The 24355-nt window shown below is 40.3% G+C and overlaps 1 protein-coding gene across 2 annotated transcripts in view; it reads right to left on the reverse strand.

Moving 5' to 3' along the window:
• The window catches only part of mtcl2 (microtubule crosslinking factor 2), a 112047-nt gene that overhangs the window by 81498 nt on the left and 6194 nt on the right, over positions 1 to 24355 (reverse strand). For both annotated transcript variants that reach the window (XM_069141565.1, XM_069141566.1), the window contains exons 2-4: positions 23756 to 23857; positions 23221 to 23343; positions 7773 to 7922 (exon numbers count right to left, since the gene is read on the reverse strand). In XM_069141565.1, the coding sequence (XP_068997666.1) occupies positions 7773 to 7922; positions 23221 to 23343; positions 23756 to 23857 (375 nt within the window). The remainder of the gene's footprint in view (positions 1 to 7772; positions 7923 to 23220; positions 23344 to 23755; positions 23858 to 24355) is intronic.

Here is a 24355-nt window from a genome sequence, read left to right on the forward strand (position 1 = left end):
GGCAATGATTGATTTACATTGTACCTTTCGGTTGAATTACATTACTGTGATAAGTCAGATGGGATGAAGTTGTTACTCCCACTTCTATCTAGTCCAATGCTAATTATTACATAATGGCCTGATTGCAATGATTTGACCTGGTGCAATCATTTGGCATAATTGTTACAATCATTTCCATCAATGTGTATAACAAAATCTGGATGAACACAAATGTCATATTTCCATCACTATTTCCACATTGTTTTCCACTGTTTGAGGTTTGACTGACTGGTGCTGCTTTAATGACATCATGTCATTGCACCCTCTTCTTCTTCTTCTGTGGTTTGATGGCACATGTGTGGAGAATTAGAGCCACCATAATCCTTGATTTGATTGTTGGTATCAGTAAAGTTGTTATTCATGTTATACAGTATATGCCCTTTAAGTATGTTCAAATGTTTCTTCTTATGACAGTGGCATAAATGAACAGAAAAATGCATTTAAATTGTTTATTGCAAATATTTGTTTGTCAGTTAATTGTCAACTAAAATTTCACAGTTGTTTACATGTGTGTTCATCCACCTCCAAGGCACTATTTTGTGTCTTACTCTTGTCATATGTCACAACATTCTCATAATGTGTGTAAGTGTTTCATGTTATCTTGGTTCAAAAGAGTAAAATTTAAGACGTTAGAGTGAAATTGGGCACAGCAATTTGAACGAGTATATGAAATAAAAGACACCAAGAATTAATTTGTGATGGAAAGAAAAAGATTGTCTCTTCTTGTTTGCATGTGGCTCAGGAAAGTTTCTTGTCAAGCGGCTCTGAAAAGTTTCTTTTGTTTCGCTCTTATTTGCAAGTGACTCCTTTTGTTTTACTTTCCACATCTAATTGACGAGTCCCCTGTGTCCTTATCGTGTGACCTGCAAATCTACTCAGTATTACCATACGAAAGCAGATACAAAGGAAAGGGGGTGACTGTCAATTGTTTGTCACACTGTACAAAGCTGCCCTACGGAGGAGTGACGTGGAGCAATGCTGGACATCCTTTTTTGAGTGTACATGTATTTGCTCCTTCTTGCAAGAATAAATGTCCGATATGTTTGATTTTGAACCAAGCCTCTGAGTAACTTTTCTAACAATTTGATTAGGGCATGAAGTTTTAGTTAAGACGACAGCAGAGACAGTTCTACTGAACAAGTAATGCAGCACAAATAACCTCCATCCACCACTTCTTCTGAAAGGAGTCCTAACCAAGCAGAGACAGCAGCAGATTTACAGGGTTACCATTAAATCATCACACTGACTTTACAGCTGGACTGACCTTCCATTAACCCCGAGTCTATTTCACTCTCTCTCCACTACTCCGCTACACTGAAGGACATCTCAATTGCATGTATTTTAAATATGTCCTTGCTGTAAACTTTACACACATGCCTGCTGGAATAAACATAAAACCCCTCCTACATTCAGATACACACACAAACACTCGCTGCAAAAGTCTCCGGCTACCCTTGCCCCACATCCCTCGAGTCGCTGCAAACAATAGGCAGCACTTCCTGAGAGTCAGGAATAACAGGGAACAGTTTCCTTCTGCAGTAGGAGGGGAATCAGTGAGAGAGAGTGAGAGAGAGAGAGAGTGAGAGAGAGAGAGAGAGAGAGAGAGAGAGAGAGAGAGAGAGAGAGAGAGAGAGAGAGATGAAGGGGAGAGAGGGGCATTTAAAGGTGCCTGATGGAGAGGCAACGGTCCAATGGGAATGAAAGAAACAGAGGTTGTTTTTCAAAATGATTCCCTCCAGTGCTGTTCCTTCAGTATTCAGTGGTTTGCTTTAAACTGCATGTTTTCTTATCTATTAAATGTGAAGCATTGCAGTGTAGTATTTTGGCAAAAAGTAATGCACATGCTATTGTCAGATTTTCAAAGGCTGTTTCCATCAACTTGTTTCGTGTATTTTCAAATTAAAAAAGACCTAAGAAATAACAAAATGAAAAGGTGGAAAAGTTGGTGTATCGATAAAAACAAAATGTGACAAAGTGTATTTGAAGCAAAAATTGCTGATGAATCTGAAGAGATGAAAAAAATCAATGTGGTTTGATGAGGAGAATTTAACATTCAAACCCAATAACACGACACAAACATACATGTCATGTGCCTCATGTCGGATGCGTCTTTTTGGTTTGCTCTTTTAAATACTCTTGTTGCAACCTCTTCTTCTGCTATGGTTTTATTCATTTGGAGGTATTACATGGGCACAAGTCTGCCCCTAAAAAGGAAAACCTCGCATTATATCAACGTCGTCCGAACTGTGTCACTTCTGTGGGACACCAGATTGTTGTTATCTATACAAGCGCAAGAGGTCACTTAATTTTAAAACGTAACTGGGTCGTAATAAGCTGCTTGCACAAAAGACACAAAAGGTTGTGTTTTTAGAGGAGCACATTCTTTTTTTATTCACTCACCAGCACATTGACCAAAAACAGATTACCCTTCTCCTGGTTGTCCTGTCAAAACCATGTGTCTCCTATACTTTAACTTTTCATGAGCTAGCTTCAGTTTTGTCACAGTGATCTAAAACATTTAAATTGGCAACATTTATAAAGATTATAAAAGTATTGTGAACAGCAACAACATTAATCCAACTAGCTTGTCTAAATGACTTTAAACTGAGATAAAGTCAATTTTTCCTAACTTTAACAAGTGATACTTCTCTAACTGTAACATACTGACCAGTTTACGTAGCCACAATGTTTTACATTTATTTGTAGATTACAAAGCGAGAGAGTCAAGTATATCCTGATCAGCAGCTCCAGGAGAAGATTTGGTGAAAGAGAGTGAAAGAATGCATACAAATGTCAGTTTTATATACGTGTATGTGCCCAAGTTGACAGAGTAACCTTATGTTCTTCAATGGACTAATTCTAAATCACCATGTTCACACACACATGTACACACACACTCACACACAAACACACACCTTACACACAAAGAATGAAAGTGTTGAGTGACCTTCAGGGGGATCCTGGGATTTAAACACATGCAGAGAGGCAAGTGGAGGAGGAGTAAACAGCCTGACACATCTACATCTACCTGAGAGAGAAACAAAGAATGGAGACTGAAAACAGAAAAAGGAGCAGCAGAAAAAGAATCAGTGAATGACATGCCGCATTTTTCTCTTCACCCTCCAGTCACTGAGGATTTTTTTTTTTTTTTTTTTTTTTTTTTTTCAATTAAGGCTGTTATCTCCTCCTCTGCCAGCCCTCTTACCAAGTCCACACACAGTACAGTCCCCCTCTTTACTATCTCTCCTATTCCCCTTTTCCCCCTCAGTCCTTTATAATTTATCTCTCTTTCTTTTCAGTCTCTTCCCTCTTTGTTCTTCTTTTCTTAATTTCTTTGTTTTCCTCTTGTTTCTTTTATTCTCTTTTTTTTAGCAGAATCATTTGGGTTCAACCAGCCAACCAGGTTGCTTCGTACCCCTCGGTTCCAGCCTCCCTCCATTTGTCTACCTGTCCTTCTTTTAACCTCTCCTGCTCTCTGGTACTCCTTTGTGTCGAGTCACCTTGGGGCAGTGAGGCCACAGCTGGAGTAAAAGCTTTTTTTGGTCAACTTCTACTGCCCTTCATGAACAAAGAACCACAGGGTTCAAGCTGGGAGCATAGCAGCAACTTAAAATGGATGTTTTGCTAGCCACAGTATGTGAACATCTAAAAATAAAGGACTTTTTGTCTAGCAGAGTGATTTGAGAAAACCTACATGGAATACTAGTTGAAATGCAGGTTTTTAACTATGTACCTTACAGGCTTAAACCAGAAGCATGCTGTATTGTAGACTTCCTGGTTAACATTAGGCCGCTTAAAAAGTTGATTCTTCGATCTATCCATCCATTCGTACGAGGTAAAAGTCATTCATTCATTCTGCTTATGATATCCCCATGAGCACAAGTGTCACCAGACCCTTATTATTCTCCTCTTTGCCCTTCCAGAAGAGAAACATTTTAAAATTCAGCAGCATTGTCTGCGGTTATTATTGTTGTCTGTCTACACATCGATACTTATGCAACTGCGACTACACGAGAGGATAATGCATCGAGCTGCGGTGAAAATAAAAGGAAAGACGATGCTTGGTGGCTTTTGGCTTTGTTTTGTGTGCAAAGGTTTCACTTCAAGGCTTGTGGATGACAGACTGCTGACATACATAAGCCTAAAATTTCGACTTCCATTGTTCAAGTCCCTGCAAACTCGCCTTCATAATCTACCTGACCATCATTTTCTCCTCGAGTCCTCCAACCAATCCATCTGTCCAGTCGAGCCTCTTCACCTTCAGGAGACAAAACACTTGGAAACACACATCCTACCCATCCTACCGAACAGAGAGGCTCTTCCTCTCCCTTCTTCTATCCCTCCGTAACTATAACCCATTCCCCCTTAATCAAATCTGACCTTGCCTCCTTCAAAGGTCAAACAGCTGAAGTGGATCGATGGTTTTTGAGAGGGAAGGGAAGATGGCAGCCGAGACAGAGACAGCGAAAGAGATATGAGAGGAGGGCAAAAGAGGGTATGAGTGAGAAGGGGAGTGAAGGCTGTGGTATGAAGGGGGAGAGGGGGAGGACCGGCGGGGAGGAGGAGGAGGAGTACGAGGAGGAGACGGACAGAGTAGAGATCGAGAGAGAGAGAGGAGGGAGATGGAAAAAGAAATCCCTGTATCAGCATTCCTCTGCGTCTCTATGGGAGCAGCAGGGGGGATGGAAGGTGAGAATAAATGGGAGAAAGAGATGGAGAGCAGTGTGTGTGTGTGTGCTCACTTACACTTCTAACCTTGCCATATTTTCCATACAAAGACACGTTCTTGTCACAATTTCATCAAATCTATATCTATATCTATCTATATGTCTGTTTCATTTGTGAATCTGATCGCTGTCCCAGCATTTTATAACAGAGGAATTTTGGACCAATAGTAATTCATTCCTCCCACATTTCTGCGTGAACTTTGAGGGATCACCACTGGGACCAAAATGGAGGAAGTCACCATATAAGTAACATTACTGCACCATCCGACTCCGCTCTTTCACAGTAGAAAATGTTCCACAAGAGACATGGTTCGTCAGTGGTGAGACAGGAAAGGCAGCCACAACGCATGTTCACATGAATTAACGCGTTGCCCGTTTGGCAACGTTAAACTACCTAACCCATAAACAATGCAGTAAAATGCAGCTACGGTTAGAAGAGGCTGGCAATGCTCATAATTTGATAAGGTGCAGCATGCAACGGTGGCCGATGAAGTCATTTATATACCTGCATTTTATAATATACAACTGAAGTGATAATGTAGGCTACCGGCTAGATAGTAGCTTATAAACATATTCATTGCAGAGGGTTGAAAATGTGATATAACAAATATATAATATTCATAATATATATAATAACGATTAAATACATATATAATTTTTTTTTAAAAAGTAGCAAACATGCTGACATGCCAATACCAATATGCAACTTCTAAATTCGGCCATTGACAACATAATGTTAGTAGCTACGACTGAGGAGAAAGGTTAAATAGCCACTTAGAGGTTACGAAAAAGCTGAAAAATGTACTTCTTATGATGATAATTCACAACATACACCAGCTAACAATATTATTTTCTCGAGAATTTGAAGAGATTGGATTACACTTGTACATAAAATACACTTAACTGATGTTTAATGTTTTTGTCTAATTGAGATTATTAGAGCGGTTTCTCTGTGTTTTTTCAGCTAATGCATTTAAAATTTAGTTTTGCAGAAACCCTCTTCAGTTCTCGGTGTAATGGGCTACTGACGGCCTGCAGCAGCATTCGGGAGGTCTCACCAGTGCACCGCAGACCTCTGCTTTTTAAAGAATATCGATATCAGTGCAGACTGTAGGCTGCAGCCGCCGCACAATCAATAATTCACAAACCTTACACCTGTGAATTACCAAAGCCTTCACGGTGTACTGCTGTCTGTGTGGTTCAAAGCCTTTTTATCCACCCTGTTTATCTTTTATCTTTTCTGTATGTATTTATGAGTATCTCTCTGTCGCAGGATGTCTCTCTCTAAAAGTCAGTTCTCTCCCTCAATTTTTCAGGCTCTGGGATGAATTTGAATCCTCATGTTTGCACTGTATGATCAAAGGTGAGACAGAAAGGAGTGAGACATTCCTGTGCGGATGAGCATGCACACAAACACAGCTCCCTGAATCATGTCAGCTATGTGAAGAACTCCCTTCACTGAAGGGTTGGCATAACTCTTGCAACAACAGACCCAAAAACGGCTCATGAAACCATGTGAGACAGTCAGGGAGCAAACAGCCAGAGAAAACCTCAGGACACCAATCATCTGGCCGGTCAACACACTGATACCGGCTGGAAAATAAAAGTACATTTAATTTACACTCGGTGAGGCTTTGTAGTTCTACTTCAATACATTTATCTCCTGGCTATGTTTACTACTTTCCAGTTTGAAAGTGAGGAGAGTTATTTGCGGCATCTGAAGTAAAAGTCAATGCAATTTTGATGCAAAGAGAATCTCAGATGATGTTTGGGTGGTCATCCATTACCGTTCCTTAAATTACTCCAGACTTGAGTGTTTTTTGTCGAAGAAAAACCTTTGAAGTGGGAATTTACCATGCAGAAAAACACTTTTGAACCAACAGCTCCTCTTCTTTTTGCAGCTCTATACAGAACATACGATGCAATACACTCGTCAATAATATTTTCAGCATTTAAAACCAGAGAGAAAGTTTGAAATACAAATCAACTGGAAAAAGACGCCATCATGACATTCAGGTGCTAAACCTGGATCAGTACTTCCTGATCTTACACCCTATCTAACACTTATATGGAAAAGACAAAAGAAGAGCATAACGTGGTGAAAACATTGAACGTCTCTTCCAGCCATCATCCAGCCATCCACAAACGGCAAACTGGCAGTTGCATCGAGGGAACACACAGTCCAGCCAGACCAGGGCAGACAGACCCAGATCCCCTGCCAGCGACCCAGACCTCCATCCAGCCCTGACCCACATCAAAGGTCTGGTACTGAGCCAAGGCCGTGACCACCAGACCATCAGACATTGGGGAAAATGAGACAGCGAAAAGAGGCAGGAGATAGACAAAGGACAGGATGGAAAGACGGAGCCTCATTTTCTGCTTTTCACTCAGACTGGACAGCACACAAGGAGACAGTGGAGAGGTCAATAGAGCTTCTCTCAGAGCAAATCAATGTATTTATACTTTGTTTCCCTTTTTCAAAAAGAGCACAGCATCAACTCTGCTTTGTTGATTTCCGCTTCAGCTGGCCCTGACACCAATTTCTATTCTTCCTTTTCATCACAGTGTTTTATTGGCTACACTTGTTTTAACAAAAAAAGTCCCAAGAGTGGCAGCAGAGTGGCAGAAAGGAAGTCGACACTAGATGAGAACAGGGGCTCTCCTGAGGCCCAGAGACGAAGTGAGCACAGTAAACATTGTTTTCTTAACAGGGCGAAAAAGGACGGCTGGCTAAATAAGGATCTGCCTGACCCTCTGGGTTTAGACTGAATTTCAAGTCACGGCAAAACTCAAATAGCTGTCACAAAACGAGAAACTGCACCAATCTGCGGACCCTGACATTTTTTTTCAGCTCTAAAACAAATATGTTCTTCACCAGGCCATTTGATACAGCGAATAATTCACATATTTATTACCATCAACAACAAAAAACAGCATTTATCTTATTCAGGAAGCCTGTTTGGCCTGTCCTGACCTGGCTCCATGTTTTGGATGTCCTGGTCCTACCTTATCATTCTCCTGCTGCAGCACCTGCTTGGCGACCTCCAGGTCCTGCAGTCGGACCCTCAGCTCCTCGTTCTCCTGCTCAAGACCACTCCTCTTCTTCTCCACGCTGTCCAGCTGGCTGTGGACACGGATGGACACGTCCTTCGCCACCTGAGAGGGTGGAAAGGGAGGAAGAGGAGTTCATCTCAGTGTTTCTTAGAGTCAGTCAAAACACTTTATGTTTTTTTTAAATGTATGCAAAGATACTTTTTTGTACCTCAGTTTTCAAAAAAAATAATTTTCTCCCAAAACTCATTCTAAAGTGCATTAATGTCTTAAAACGTTCTTAGTTTGACTGTAAAGCCGTCAATAACCAGCAGTGAGGGGAGGGGCTTGTTGTCAGCACATTTTAATTCAAGCATTTAAGAGCTGAATCCAAGTAACATGTCTGCACAATTTATGTTTTCTTCTCTAAAAGGAAGCACTAAGCAGAGTTATGAGTATGTCTTGCAGTAAGCAGATCTTAAGTCGCCACGGTGACGACAATAACATGAGCTGTCAGCAAGGGATATTGCTCAGGAGATTACTTTTTATGTTATTTATCTCTTTTCAGGTAAAAGGGAGAATCATGTCTCTTTTTTTTTAATTACTTTCCAGGCATCAGAGATGTTGTCGGACGACTGCCAGTGTAAACAGGACCAGTTAAACGCTGGTTATTTTTCACCGGGTCTGTGAAGTCTTTTGTCTATCAGCAGGATCCTTCTGCATGAACGATTCCGTGTGCGTGAGGAGGGAGCGATTTTTTTAATCTAATAAAGCCGAAAAAGATAATTAATACCCGTCTGGCAGAAACTGATCTTTTATACATAATGTGATCTTATGAAAGTCTGATTGTTTCCTCCCCAAAGGCAGCTATTCATTAAAAGTTTCTAATGTCAAAGAGTTGAGCTGACGTCAACTCCTTGATGCCTGCAGCAGAAGGATACAAAAGAAGTGGTAAAAGTGTATATATATATATATATAATATATAATATATAATATATATATATAATATATGATAACGAAACTACTATCCTGTTGTTATTAAAGCTGAAATGATAGGTCAATTTATTAGTTGATCAACAGAAAATTAATTCAATCAATTAAAATGATGAAATTCTTTGATTCCAGCTTCTGAAATATGGATATTTTCTGGTTCCTTTTGTCCTCCATAATAATAAACTGAATATATCCTGGTTGTGGACTGTTGGTTGGGACCAAGTGGCAACCAACCATCATGTCACCCATTGGTTTGTGAGATGCTGTTTTGAAGCCTCAAGTTCAGTATTTCGGTTGTTGCCATCTTGTTTTTTTTGGAGCCAGAAGTGACCCTATTTGGACGAGCTGGGGATTAGTGAGGGGTGGATCTTCCTGAGAGTCAGAGGACACCCGCCCACCTATTCCAGAAACCCATCTGCGCCACATGCCTGTCAATAAAATCAGGCAAGCCCCCAAGAATTATTTTCAGACAGACCACCGGAAAACTAGTCAGAAGAAGTCAATTTGGCCAATGACACGATAATGACTTGTGGATAAACATTCCTTGTGTTTGTATTTCACGAGAGAAGTTGACGCTTTTTGAATGGGAGTCTATTGGAGCCAAAGTTTTTTTGGAGTCAGCCCCTAGTGGCGCTCAGTGGTATTGCTCTTTAAGACGCTTATGCATTGGCTTAAATTTTCAGACCCAAATACTCCATCCATTTTTAAATACAGTCTATAATAAAAACCTAAGAATCATAATGACTAACTTGTACTGCTACATACAAACTTAACTTGGAAACAAACAAATCCTCAGATTGGAAAAAGAGGATTATGTTATTTTTGGGGAAATAATTAATCATGTCTCAAAATAATCAGTTAATCAACAACACACATATTAAGGCAGAAGACACAGATGATGATTTGCAAAAAATAAAGTGTGGTCATATCTCTATTCTGTTCTATTTTTTCTGTAAATATTTTCTTCAGCTGTGTGACATTGAAAGTCACCACCTAACAGCAGTTCATGACCCACACAGTTTAAAAAAACAAAACAATTGCACTGGACAGATATCTGTGTCACGCTCAATCAGTGATCAGTGGTTATTAAAAAAGATAAGTATGTTTTTAAAAAAAAAAGTGAAGAGGAGCCTATAAAGACAGTCATTTACTTTAATAAATATTGATTCTAACTTCAAACTATCTGCCTTGGCTCCATTGAAAATAAATTTGATGGCTTTTATTTTAATAGGCTGTATTAGATTTGATGAAATGAAACTTTAATGATTCCCATCGGGAGCTGAGGAAAATAATTTATCCAGTGATAAGAGGAAAAACGTCTGTGTTAAATCACTCACCCAGCTGCTCATAAATGTACTTAAACTCCATTAACCTCGATACTGATTTCATCTGCTAGGATGAGGGTTTTTGTATCTACTGATTTAAGAGTTTATATTGATAGATTCTACTCCCATAGCAACAATTACTCAGTTATTGATTTATTATTCACAGTCATTTTGCTAAATAAGAACCATGTATATTGAACTTCTCACCATCATGCAGTGGTGATAAATCAACATACAACCAACCACATCATCTCCTTTGTTGACCAAGTATCAAAATATATAGAATATTTTCTTTTCAGTCTAAAAGCATACCTGGATACCTATACTGAAGTAATCACTGTGAGAGAGAGTACATTTTTCGGATTAGTTATCAGCATAATTACTATCTTTCCTGTTTATAATCACATGTAAGTGGCTGAATGCATGCGTATTTGTTTGCTGTGTGTATTTAGTGTCTGTTTGTTTCACACTTTTGTGTCCCATAGCTCATCTGCAACATTAACACAGTTTGTTATTGTGTGGATTTACTGTGTCTGTATGCCTGGGTATGAATGTGTGTTTGTACGTCTGTGTGTGTGAGTGTGTGTTTGAACCGGTGCCAGTGTGCAGCTGAGTCCCACAATGCCCCTCTGTCCTGCCCACTCTCACTCTACCCAACTGCTCCACCACGCTCCAATTCATGTTTTAATGCGTGTAAACATGTTTGCATGTGTGTGTAGACTGTGTGTTTCTTCTTCACGCTGTCATTCAGATTCTCTCTTGTTTCAGCAAGTCCTAACAGTACCAATTGTGCTCTGGTAATTTCCTTTATAATGCCCCGTCGCTTTCTGCCATTTGTTACACTCCACTTCCTCCCATGTAATTATCAACTTTATTCAACCACCACTCATCTTCTGATCGTGTTACAACTGTTATAATTTAGTCAACAAAGGACAAACACTAAGATGTATCTCCTTATACAATGCTGACAGTGCAGCTTTTGGTTGTTGGATCAGAAAAAAAAAAGACTGCACTGAACCAATCAAAGTCAGTCACACTGTAACTTTCACACTCGGATACCAATTCAGGGAAATGTCTGTCTCTTTAGCTGCTACATGCTTCAATGTGTTCATTGAATTAAGTTCATTGTGTGCTGATTGCTAACTGTCTGTCTGCTGTTTGGTGCTGAGCAGGTAGATTTTTAGAGGTTTTCCTCTGAAAACAGCTGCCGGCTATATGGCTGAAAATTATTCTGTGAGAACAGTGGGAGTGACTGAAAGTAAAGCTGCCGACAAAGCAGCTAAACAATGAGCTGAAACTCAATATAAAGCTCTATAAAGGCGAGGAAAGCTGCAGATTCCAATAGTAATGCTATGTACATTGTGAAAATACTGATTATATCCAATTAAATTAAATCAGGATCTGTCCTTAACCTTAACTAAACTGATTAAATATAGAAATTATAACTGTTTTATCAACAAAGTTCTTCAGCCTCGCTCCTAGGAACCATCACATCCATGCTGACTGATAGATACCCCACTCGCTACTGATTGGTCAGGGCAAAACAAAACATCCACCCTGATCACAACACTGTACCAGTCAGAGTTTCACATCAGGCTCATATGCCACGAAAGTTACGCAATTTTAGGACTCAATGCCAACATTCATCATCAGCATTTGTGCATCACAACAGAGAGGAGTTCTTAAATCCCCTGCACCTTCATGTGGATTGTAAAGGTGATTGATCATCACTGTGGTTTTAATTTTCATCAGCGTATGAACATTATAAAAAGAAAACAGCTTTTGTCAACACAATGTTTTCACCCCTCTTTCTTTTTGCCCTCCTCCTCCTCGCCTCACTTTTTTAATGTCCTCCTCTTCAAAACTCCTTTGTCAGCCTTTGACTCCTAATAAATGCCGTATTGTTCTTCCATGTTAAAGGGAAACGTGAAGGAATTTAACGCCATTGAAGCTGAGCTTTTACCCAGCAACAGAGCTATAGGATGTAATTAGGATTCAGTCAGGGTGCTGCCGAGCTGGGTGAGAAAGTGTGCGTGTGTGTGTGTGTGTGTGTGTGTACATGTGTGAATGTGTTAAAGAGGGAGTGTGTGACAGAGGGAGTATGGAGAGAGTGAAAAACACCAAACCTACAAGAACAGAGCAAACAAGGGTTTCTTGACACACACACACACACACACACACACACACACACAGGGCAAACAGCCATGTCATTCTTCAAGTGGCAGTTAGTCATCAAAAGGATCTTTTTCATGACACTGTGTGTTTGATAGCACTCAACAACTGGAGTCTTGTTCTTCCTGTTATCCTCCTGTCTGTACTTGGACTGCACGCACACACGCGCGCACACACACACACACACACACACACACACAAGCGCATGCACAAACACACACACAGATGCACGTAAAGCCTCGCTGATAAAATCTACAAGGCGGGAGGTCATTAGGGGTGACCGTTATGGAAACAAAATAGCTGTGTGCACTTGCGTGTGTACAGTTGTAATAAACTTTATAAGGATTTAATATCAAATTAGGTATTGAACTCACAAAAAAGGATATTTTTTCACCCCTCACTTCTTGATGGTCTGTTATAGGACTGAGTTTAGCCTTTCGTATAGTGTTATGGTGAAGGTTGAGGCTAGACATAGCTGTGGTGGTTGGGGCTAGAGAAGGCATTCTATCAATGAAGGTGTTAATGAATGAATTGTAAAAGTTAAAGAAAAATGCATTTCTAAGACAAAAAAAATTGAATTTACTTCTTCACTTCCACCCTTAAAGAATTCTGGTCTTCAATTTATTTTACTGAATAATATTAAGTTTTATAAAGGTTCTCCCCGATGTAACAGCACATCGGGTGCCCAGCAATGTTAGTGTGCTGTATTTTGACAGCTGGACAAACTCTTTGACCACAGAAGATACGTTCGCTCCTACCACCAACCTGCAGGCTGCTGCTAACCATCTTCTCTAACCCCATCACTGAGCTCATTAGAATGAGTTGTAGCTTAAAATAGAAGGAATAGCAATTTAACGTGCTTACAACAGCTCACTGTCGGAAAGTACCCTAACAGAGAACTGAGGTAACACTTTCACCTATTTAACAAACTCCAGAAAAAGGGAAACTGCGAGCCAAGTTCATTCTTGATGTTTTGTGGGTAGTTTGCCAGCCAACAGGAAACCAACTGGACTGAAGACCAATATGGAGATCTCAAGTGTATTTGCATACAATGTAATGTATAATAATAGGAATGGTTTGAGAAGCTAGCCTAGTGGAACAGACCTAAATTTAGTACATGAACATATGGGTCTGGATACCCTCCAAATCGTCTCCAAACATTGCATCCTAATGAGCGTAGACCTTGGCTTAATTAATCAGCATTGTCTACCATATGTGCCGAAGCTCTGTCACACTTGGCTTCAATATCATCATACTTAGCCACCCACGCTGATCACTGATTGGTGGCTGAGCAAACTAGAAAACTGAAGGTGTGACCAACAGTGTGGCAGAGCCAGCTATTGAGGAACATGAGATAAAGGTGTTGCCTTGGCTTCCAAATTCCCCAGATCTCAATCTAATCGAGCATCTGTGTAATGTGCTGGAACAACAAGTCCAATTGCTAGTTCTACTTTACCAAACCTAAAGGAGGAACAAGCTGACATATTGGTACCAGACACCACAGGACACCTTCAGAGATCTCATAAAGTCCATGCCAGGGCCGATGGTCCTTTTTGGTGCATGAGTGTAATCGCACTAACAAATGTATCCTCTTGATTCAATCTGCTTTAAGTGCTTATAGGAGCAGTGGGAGGCAACGGTACAAAGCCTGGGGACAGCTCCAGTCCAACCCGAGCGATGACAGAAAAACTTCTAACACCTGCTGAAACATGTACATCTTCTGGTGTGGGAGGCAACGGGCAGACCTGAGAAAGGCTTCAGTCAGCCAAATTAATTTACTTCTCCACTTTGGTATTACCAACTTCCAAAAAAACAAGCTCAGCAGTCGTTGTCCTTTGAGGTTTTTAAAATGTAATTTGTGGCTGAAAGCATTTTGCGGTATTGGTTTCTCAAAGATACAGAACACATTACAAAAAATTTATGGTTGAATATATGTAGGAACCTCAATTATATTTAGTGGTGCACTGTCATGCTGCTTTTAAGAGTGTTTTAGCTTCCTGTAGTGCTTTAGCATTTCTGTTGTCAAGTAAAACAGGAACATAATCGTATATTCTGATGCAGAAATCTGACAGAACCAATCAGTCAATCAGTAGTTTCATTTACCTCAGCACTCTGCAGTGGTTCAGCCTGTTTTTTACTGTGTCACAAATCACTGTGGCTTCATGTTGGGGAACGATGACTCTACTAAAACTGAGGTCTCGTAGTCAGCCTTGGAGGTGAGTGTATTGTTTCTTTAATGAGCTATGAAATATGCTTACAAAGTGCGACTCTTTGTAGAATTATCGACGGTCTATTGTTTGGCTGAACCCGTCAGTTTATCATGGAGGAGGGAAATGCAGAATCAGCTTGTACCTGCACAGACCAATAAGGTCTGAAAAAACGCCATTCAATGGTTCTTTAAAGTAGACTTTCTCTGTCTACATCTGGTTTCAGTACATACAATATCAGAGATGTATCACTTTGTGTTGCAATTTATTTTATCAATAGCTAATGAAAAAGTAACATATTTCACATTAAGATCCAGTGACAGTAGCAGCACCTGTCTGAGGTGCCAGTATGTGGATTCACCTATAATATATCTTATTTTAGGACACTTTTGTTTTGTGTGTAAAGTCTTTATCTGCGGTATCACGATATAGTCAAAAGACAACCACAGTACTAGATCAGAAGATCAGATTTCCTTTGGAAATTTTGCACAATCAAGTATAAAGTTAAATAAAATAAATTATCTGAAAATTGTAATTGGGTAAATAATATGCATTTGGTCATGTGAAAAATTTAGTACATCCAATGAAAACTGTTGGCTTTTTTCATGTTTGGACAAGCAAACATTTGGTACTCTTTGAAACAGTGGTTATCAACAATGGTGATCTACTCAAACAGATGAATCGATGACTGCAGGCTGCCTCAGGGATTGGGCAACGGAGGGTTATGAAACGGCTGAGTCATGAGGAAAATGCAGAGGTTTGAAACGGACAGCGCATGCATGAAAACCTTCAAACATCTTGCAACTGAAGGAATTTTGCCTGGAATAGTGGTCAGAAATGTCAGACAGCTGATGTCTGAGATTTGTAGACAAGTACACAAAACATCTACAAGAAGATATTTTTGCAATGGGGGGGCGATGCTAGCTTCTGATGCCAATGGTGAACTTACTTTTTCCCAAAGAAGAATATTACATCTACTGATGTTTTTGTTGAATAAATTAATAAAGTTGCAAATTGTCTTTGTTGTTTACAGCTTTATTTGCAGGTATTGTACCAAAGAGGATCAAATGTTTGCTCACCAACACTTGTAAAAAGAAACCAACAGTTATTTCCACAGGATGTACTTACTTTGTGATGGCTGTTAGTGTTATGTAAGACCCTCCATAGTTTCACATCAGAGGCTCTTAAACTCCTGGAAGACTTTAGCAGCTTGCATGGCAGCTAAGGAGAAACTTTGGCTAGGTAGACAGATCACACAACTTCACACTGTTTATAAAATACTGAGTGTAAGACACATTTTTGGTTCTCTGACAATCTAACAAGACACAGATGTTTATATTTTTTTATTTCTACACTGAAGGCAGTTCATCACTGCTGCTTTTGTATGCGCGATGTCATCATGTACAGCCCTGGACCTGAAACATGGTACTGATAACTTATGAAAAAAGTATCGCTGAACTTCCATCTACCCATAACTTATAATTTGTGCTTTTAAGATTCAAATCCAAAGAGGGAAAAAAGATGAGAACATATTGTAACTTAGGACTTCTCAAAGAGGCTACCAGTACCAAAAAGTTAGCCCTGATGTGGATGCTGTTGACCTTTTTAACATTCTGGTCTCCCAATCCACTTAGAGGATGTTACATCACAAGTAGTCTGCTTGGTGTCTATATATAAAGCCGTTATGTGTGAAAGAGAGAGCGAGCCAGTGGCGTGACAGCCGTTCCAGTACAGGCTGTGATCCATCTATCTTTGGAGAGAGGCACGGGCAGAGGGAGGTGACAAGAGAGGCTGATGAAATGTGATGAATTCCCACAATTCCCGGCACGCCGTTTGGCGGCTCGATAAGTGTGACCGCACCTCCAGTATCACCAACATCATGTCATCCATCCATCCATCCATCTATTCATGTATTCATACAGGCATTTATCCAGAAGTATCAGTACTTTATGTTATAGTAGTAGTAGTATTGAAGTTGTAGTAGTTGGGCGACAAAAGGTTTCAAAATCTTTCAGTTCTCTTTTAAGTTAATTGTTCAATCGATAACATGTCAGAAAATAGTAAAAATGGTCCTAACTGGCTCAAAGGCAATATGGTGATGAATTCATGCTGATTGTGTTGTCAACACTCTAAAACCAAAACATATTCAATATTCAATCAATATTGATCCAGTGATTGTTTTGATTGATTAATTAATAACTTAAAATATTTGCTGATTGTCAACCTTTTGCTAATTTCTTGTAAAAATAGCAATCAGTGAATCAACTAATCATTTCAGAGCAAGTAACTGTTTCCTAATTCCTCGACTGAGCAGTGATTAGTGGGTGCTATCAAAACCCCCCAAAAATGTCTGTTCAAATGTCATCTGCAAACAAGGAGGTGGGTCATGATTTTTGACTGGTTACTGAAATACAGAAAAATGTTGTAGTATAAGCGAATATTATCAATCCCTTTTTCCCCTGCAGCGCCTAGTTGTAATGCGTTACTCCCATCATAAGGGGGCGGTAACGCACCTGAAGGCCAACCGCCACTAAACAACTTAAGGGGAAGAAGAACACATTGCTAAAAAGGCTCCAGAGCTTTGCCAGGTTTGTGGCCTTGTGAGATTAGATGCCACAGTGCAAACACAAGAACGCTAATAATTGAATAATAGTCTAATTGTTACAGGCGACTATTGAATATTAATTTTGCTGAAAAGGTCTATCCCTCCGCAAACATTAGCATACCTGGCTAAAACAAGCATTATTGCCAAGAGGCAGGTCATAAGTCAATTACATTATTTTGTTACGTTACAGGTCACATCAGAAAAATACCCAGATGCCAGTATCTCTTGAGTTTAGAGTCACATTAGTCGCTCTTAATTTGGTTTTGGGTCGTTTACATTGTAACTGCAGCCAAACTTGTGTGAAATAATGTTACTTTAACAAAAAATATACAGAAAATATCAACATTAAAGCTTTAATCTAACCCCTGTGTTTCTTGTCAATCTGTCTTTATCTATTACTTAGCTATTATTTAGCTTTAAAACTTACAAGGGTTATGTCAGCACAAATAAAATTCTATGTGAATTTATAGAACTAGTAAAGCTATACTGGACCAGATTGAGCAAATGGAGACTTTTAAGTCTGTAGTGCTGTGAAGTGGTATTAGAATCTCTAATGGAAGAGATAATCAATACATGTAACAAAGATATGTGTATGTTGTTGAATACTGACAGATACTCGGTATCTTTTACTGAAGCTCAAAGAGCAAAGGCATCAACAGCATGGCACACACACTGATTCTTACTGTCAGGAGGGATGTACAGTGGGACACTAAACAGTGCTTCCTACCGTATGACACATGGTGAGACAGTGGGGGTTGGGATGTGTGTACATGTGTGTACAGTATGTGTGTGTGAGGAAGAGGAAGAACTAAACAGAGTCCAGTTTTGTCTCTCTGTCTCTCTCTCTGTCTCTCTCTCTGTCTCTCTCTCTGTCTCTCTCTCTCACACACAGCACAGAGCATATGGAGATGAGGCTGGGAGCTGGCCCTGTTCAGATAAATGTACCGGATACTTCTGCTTCCCGCCTCTAATCTAATGACTGTGTGTGATGGTGTGCTTCTATCTTTGTGAGGACCAGTTTGAGAGTAAGGCCTTGAGATTGATAAAATGTTCTCATCCTTCATATGCCAATGCCTTTACCTTTTTCAATGTCAGGACTTTGGGCTAAAAACGTGCTGTTGTGAAGGTTAAAGCTATAGATGGCAATGAATGTAGCATTCACAATAAAGATCCTCAGTTAAAGTAGTATATACTAGGTTTACGTCTGATTGGGGGAGGGAGGAGGACTCTTAAGCATGTTATTAAACCTATAATATCATCTACAGGAAGCAAAGACACACACTCAACTAGGCCACAACAACAGATGGTGTATATACACTATATTATAGGTGGTATGATACTCACTGGTGCTACTACTGGGGAAAAAACTGAACTAAATGAAAAAATAAATGAGACAGAAAGAGGAAGGATATATAAATAGGACAGCGTCAAATCGTTAAATTGTCTATATATATAATATATATAATGTTGACATTACCGCAAGCACAGATTGAACAGGTGCCATATGTAGCATAAATATTGTACATAGCACCATAAAGCTGTCCTGATTATAGTGGGCTGTGGTCTCTCCTTATTTGGGCAGCCAGAATGAAGAGTTCAAGGTCCACTGTCTCCAGGCTCTGTGCTAAGCTACACTAACATCTCCTCAGTCCCTCTGAAGGCCTGGAGAGGAAATCTTATTTTTCTCAAACAGCATACTTGCCCAAATGTTGAATGAGTATGTCTCTAAAGAGCAGCAGCTTTAGTTTAATGTGCCGATAATATGATTTTGTTTCCAAATTAAAGTTGTCTTTTAAATATCATACTTGTTTTCTGGCATGAAGCGAGCTGAAAAGACCCACTTGAGATGCCAGATATAGTCCGCCAGTCAAAATGCAGAGCTGATAGTCTCTGAGAATATGGTAAAGTACTGCTCTGTTGACATCATGTGAATCTTAACAACTATTTCCTGTGTGTGTGTGTGTGTGTGTGTGTGTGTGTGTGTGTGTGTGTGTCCAGATGTCTTCAGCCTGTGGGAAAGACAGTAATGTGTGAGTAGTACAGGAAATTATGTCAGAGGTTTTCATGGAGACTCTGATGACTGTAGACCCCCCTGAATCTCCCACTACACACACACACACACACACACACACACACACACCACGTGCAAGCAGACATCCACAAGACTTCTAAATTGACACAAATAAGAGCATGTGATGTGCATAAGGAAATGTTTTTTGTCACCAAATATTCATGTGACAAACACATTAGCACAAAAACATTTTTTTTTCTTTATTTGAGCTTTTCTCCATCTGTATGTATCACTTTCAGCAGTCTTCATACTTTACATAAAAAAAGAGCTGAAGGCTACGAGAACAGCGAGACAAACAGAGAGACATAACAAGAATACGGACAAAGTAAGAGAGGAAGCGTGTGTGACAAGAGTTTGTGTGGGTGTGTGTGGGTGTCTGCATTTCCTGATTTCTTTGCATTTGCATGTGAGTGGGTCATCAAATCTGGAACCTGAAGCACAGACAGCCTTTAAGCCAATTACTTTTGTAAAGCAGCTCAGAGTCTAGCAGCTCAGCCAGTCAAGGTCAAGTTGGACCATGAATCGCAAAGTAGTGGGCGTGTCCAACACCAGCACTTCAGCTTAAGTAAGTAGTGCATTTTGTTATAATGCAGAAAAAAACATCCACATTTGTCTAAGTTATCAACACAATCACCATCTCATTTGGATTTCCTCCTCATGTTTCACCACATTTACATGTTGTGATTTGTCCTCATTGCAAAGGAGGCTGATTTCTTTTGAAGTTGGGAAAACAACAACGCTGAACACAAAAAACATGTATGCGTGTATGTTCTAAATATTACACAAGATCCTTCTTTCTCATTGCTTCTGGCTTTTGCCATCACACAGTCAGTGGTTCTGCCTTTTTTTGGCCTGTGACCCCTGAATAGAAGGACATGTCTACTTGCAACCCCGTGTAACAAGTTACATACATATCCATGAGCCCTAGTCCAAAAAGTTCAAACCAAAGTATAAGTTGATTTGGGTAATTTTAGAAGTTACTGTTTGATAGATATCTCGCGGAGCCTTGTGGACTCCCCACATCCAGGTTAGCTAGCTGGATGTTATCTAATGGAAGGACCATCAAAGAAATGTTCTCTTTTCAAACGGTACTGGTGGATGAAGCAGACGGCCCTCAAGCAAATGTTTACGTTCCATTTAAATGTATAGTGTCATGCTGCATTTCACTACACAGTGAAGCATCATACGGTTAAACTCATTACACTATTTAATGCGACCCCGTGTTGCATAAATAAATACACTGGACTTTAACGAGTCTGTCCTGCTGGACATATTATATGCTGAATGAGGAGAGCATTGACCGCAGCATAACTCATTTTTAACTGATAGATCTCCTGTACAAATGTTTCATGCTAAGACTTTAGCATACACTGTGGAGCATTATCCAAGATGAGGGGATAAGGATTCCAGCAAAACACTTGTGCCAAGAGTTGTACATGGCCTAATTCAAGAACCAATGCATTATTTTATTCCATACTGGGAGTAAACCTGGTATTACCACACACAAATGTACAGCGTGAATATATCAGTCTGGGCATGTTTCATTGAGGATTGTTTCCAGTGGGGCGTAGACCTCGGGTTTATTTTGGAGCAACCTTTAACCCATCAGCATATGACAATACCGAACTAACCATGCTTTTAACCACAGAAGCCTTCCTCAGGTCTCAGTAAATGACCACCGCAGTCTTAACAGCCTCCAGCTTCACTTCCTTAATGGTTGCCAGCATTGCAAAAACTATTTATATCACTTTATCTGGCTTTACCACAGCCGACACTGTTGGGACTACAGTTCAAAAAACAAACACTTGACTGCAACGTCCTCACACAGCCACTCCCACAGGTCGCTCGTTGGTCCACCGTTTAGACTGGCTGATCAAGTGTAAATGCGAACAGGGTTTCCAGACTATAACAGCTAGGACTGAAGCTGTAAACATATTTTAGGTCATGTCTTTTACATGCGTGGCTCCCACTCTGCCCAAAAAATAATGCTACAGCACTAGCATTTAGCATTACAAAAACTGCTGTCTTGCAGAAAGATGATTTGAGGGTTTTTTTATGACTTAGCAGCACAGTTGGAGAGTCTCCCAATAACCTCATGTTTTCTCATAATGTAGTTTTTCCATTCTAAATTTGGAATCCAAAGCTTATAGAGCTGCTACACTAAGTAGCACTGCTCAACTCTTTGTAGTCATTGTTCAGTTTTTTTGTACTGCTATTAAAGTGACTTTCCAGTGCAGCTGAATCAGAGTGGAGTCATAGATGCAGGAGTGTCTGTTGTTATAAAGCTGATGATAAAGCTACCAGAATAAACAGAGGAGTGACTGTGACATTAGTAAAAGCTTAGCAAGGGCTTAATGCATGCACCCACACACAGAACAGCACGGTGTAACTTGACCTGGCGTCTGAGTCGGTGGCCCTGGCGGCAACATGGCACAATCAGCCATGTGTTGAGAGAGACTCCGAGAGGTCAGGTTTGTCTCCCAGCAGTGTGTTTTTCTCAGCTTTCTGTGTTAATGATACCGCTTTGCTGATGCAGTCAACAGATGCAGACTTTACTCTTTTTTTTTCTCTCATCTCTGACAACACACTCCCTCTTCTTATCCCAACACAACAACTGGCTACTAAATTCAAGTCAGGCCTCCATTCAGATCAACTAATCCTCCCTGAATACCTTGTTTCCCCCCTCCTCTGTTTTTGTTTTTGTCTCTCTCTTTGACTTCTGTTAGCTTCTCTTCCCTCTTTCAGTCTTCCTCTCTGCATTTTCCTCCCTGCTTTATCCTCCAACTCTGATTGGCTGATTTGAATTTTCAAACATTGAAAAACTCCCCCCCCCCTTTCATCTCAGCAGCACACGCACGCTCACAGACCCAGGATGTATGCTCATCCTTTTCCCTCCTTCCGTCCATCCTCACTTCCCCTCCTTCCCTCCAAAACAACCAGATGGTGAGACAGCAGCTGAGAGACAGACAGCAGCAGCAGGCGGAAAGCCCTCCGAGAGTGATATCACAGTCTCACTCTCACACGCACTCTCGCTCTTCGAGGGTATAAAGGCCTCATTGTGTCCTCCTTCGCATGGAAAATGTCGGAGGAATCCTGCGAGCTTGACGGAGAGTAACCATAGTCCAGAGCCGGCGTGACAAAATACACACTCAGAGGCTTTTGTTTGTGTACAATCCCCCTTTATCAGGGATTCCTGAACTGACTGGGACGACTGGTGTGTGTGAAGGGCACTTTTAAGATAGAGTGCGTGCTGACATGTATTTACTGTATCTGTGTAAATGTAATCCTTAGTGGGGGTTTCTTGAGTGAGCGACTGATCAGTTTATTACCATTTGAGGTCAGTCAAATGAGGGAAAGCCTGACCCAACCAGAGTCCTGTGACTCTAACAGTGTGAGAACTGTCTCAAAATACAGAAACTTCATCCAAAACAAAACACAGCACATACAGTATACATGCATACATGTTAGCCATGTTCTAGGTCTTGCTTCTTGGGAAACAGTGGTTTGTTATTTCCGCTGCTGTTTTTGACTAACATATGGCCATATGTACGTATTGTTTGTGTCCTTTTAATGCAAGCATAGATTAGAGTTCTCGCACTTGCAATCAAAAAACAAATTAACAAAGTAAAAACAAATGAACTGAGGATAAAATAGTTTGGATTGCAAACAAGTCAGGTCTTACAGTTTTGTTGGTTTCAGCCACAGACATCAGACTTTGAAAAATATAAATGGCGAGTTGCGAGTGGGCTAATAAATATTGGAAATAAATTCAACAATTCCTCAGGGAGTGATTTTTGATTTCTAGAGGACAAAGATTTCTCATAGACACTAAATTAGCTTTTCACCTAATAAACCAGCTTATAACTGTTTTGTTTGAGTATTTTGGAGTAGAAACTCGCATTAAAGACAAAATAGCTTATCATGCTCACACTTGACCTCATTTTGTAACCAAACTACGTCAGACACTTCAACATCAATAAGCCAGCTTACAGCCACACTACAGCTCACTCTTTATCCTCTTTATCTCTTTATCTTTCACACATACACTTACTTTTACGTCTTGCTCGAGTGTTCGTATCAGCTCTCCATCCACCTGCCCTGTTTGAGCCACGCGGAGGGAGCGCCGCTCTGCCTTCCTCAGCCGGTACTGCAGGATGCGGCAGGTCTTGTTTGCCTGCAGAAGGGAGGTGTCAGCAGATGATAATATGTGTCATGTGTCTAAGTCCTCTTTGTTACTCTGCTTCACTTTATTGTGCCTGGCAGCAGTCATTACAAAACATGCAGCACAAAAACACATGAAAGAATGAAGCAAGGCTCTTTTGCTTTATAATTCTAAATCTTAAATCCACCCATCTTCCTTTAAGGGGTCATTTTGCAGATCTATAATGAGCCTTGCTTTGCGTAGCACCTCTTGATCAAAGGTGACATTCAGGCGATTGATTATCTATTGTCTTACTTGCCTGTTTCAAAGCATTCTGCAGCCTCTGCTTGTTTTATACATGTACATTTCCAAATCAAGGTATCAGAGAAAATGAGACCAGATTCAGTACATCTCATTTAGCCAGTCTATCTGCCTCCACATGTACCTGCTCCAGCTGCTGCCGTAGTTCCTGCAGCTGGTAAACATCCTCCTCCATGTACATGTCCCTCATCTCCAGCATCTCAGACCTCAGCTCCTCCATCTCATCCTGGAAGATAGTGAAGAAGAGAGTGTTTATAAGTGAAGCACACACTTTATAATAAAATATTAAGAGCCAATTACTCCTCTAATATCAACCTGCGGAGAAAGAGCAGCTGTTATGTGTTGTGGAGTATGTCTGACTGAACAGGTGACTGTAAGTGTCTGTCAAGATCTGACAGCATTGTATGCACATAAAGTGTATCCTTCAATGTTTAATATGAGTCGTTAGAACTTCAAACATCTTCATCATAAATGCAAGGCAATCATCATTGTCATCACAAAATCATTCCATTAAGCTTGTCATGATCCTAATCCATCCCATCAATCACCTCTCACTGTCATTAGCCACCACATCTTCTTCATCCTCATCCTCACCGCTGCAGAACAACTAAGAGTCTTCTTAAAAAGAACTGCTGAGTCCTGTTCTCTCCCATCAGATAACCGGGGTCATCAGAAATGGAGATCGACGTGTTGTAAATTACAGAATAGTGCACATCGTAACACA

Source organism: Embiotoca jacksoni, unplaced genomic scaffold (assembly GCF_022577435.1).
Source record: "Embiotoca jacksoni isolate LCO1_2020_lvr unplaced genomic scaffold, fEmbJac1.0.p SCAF_9, whole genome shotgun sequence".
Lineage (NCBI taxonomy): Eukaryota > Metazoa > Chordata > Actinopteri > Embiotocidae > Embiotoca > Embiotoca jacksoni.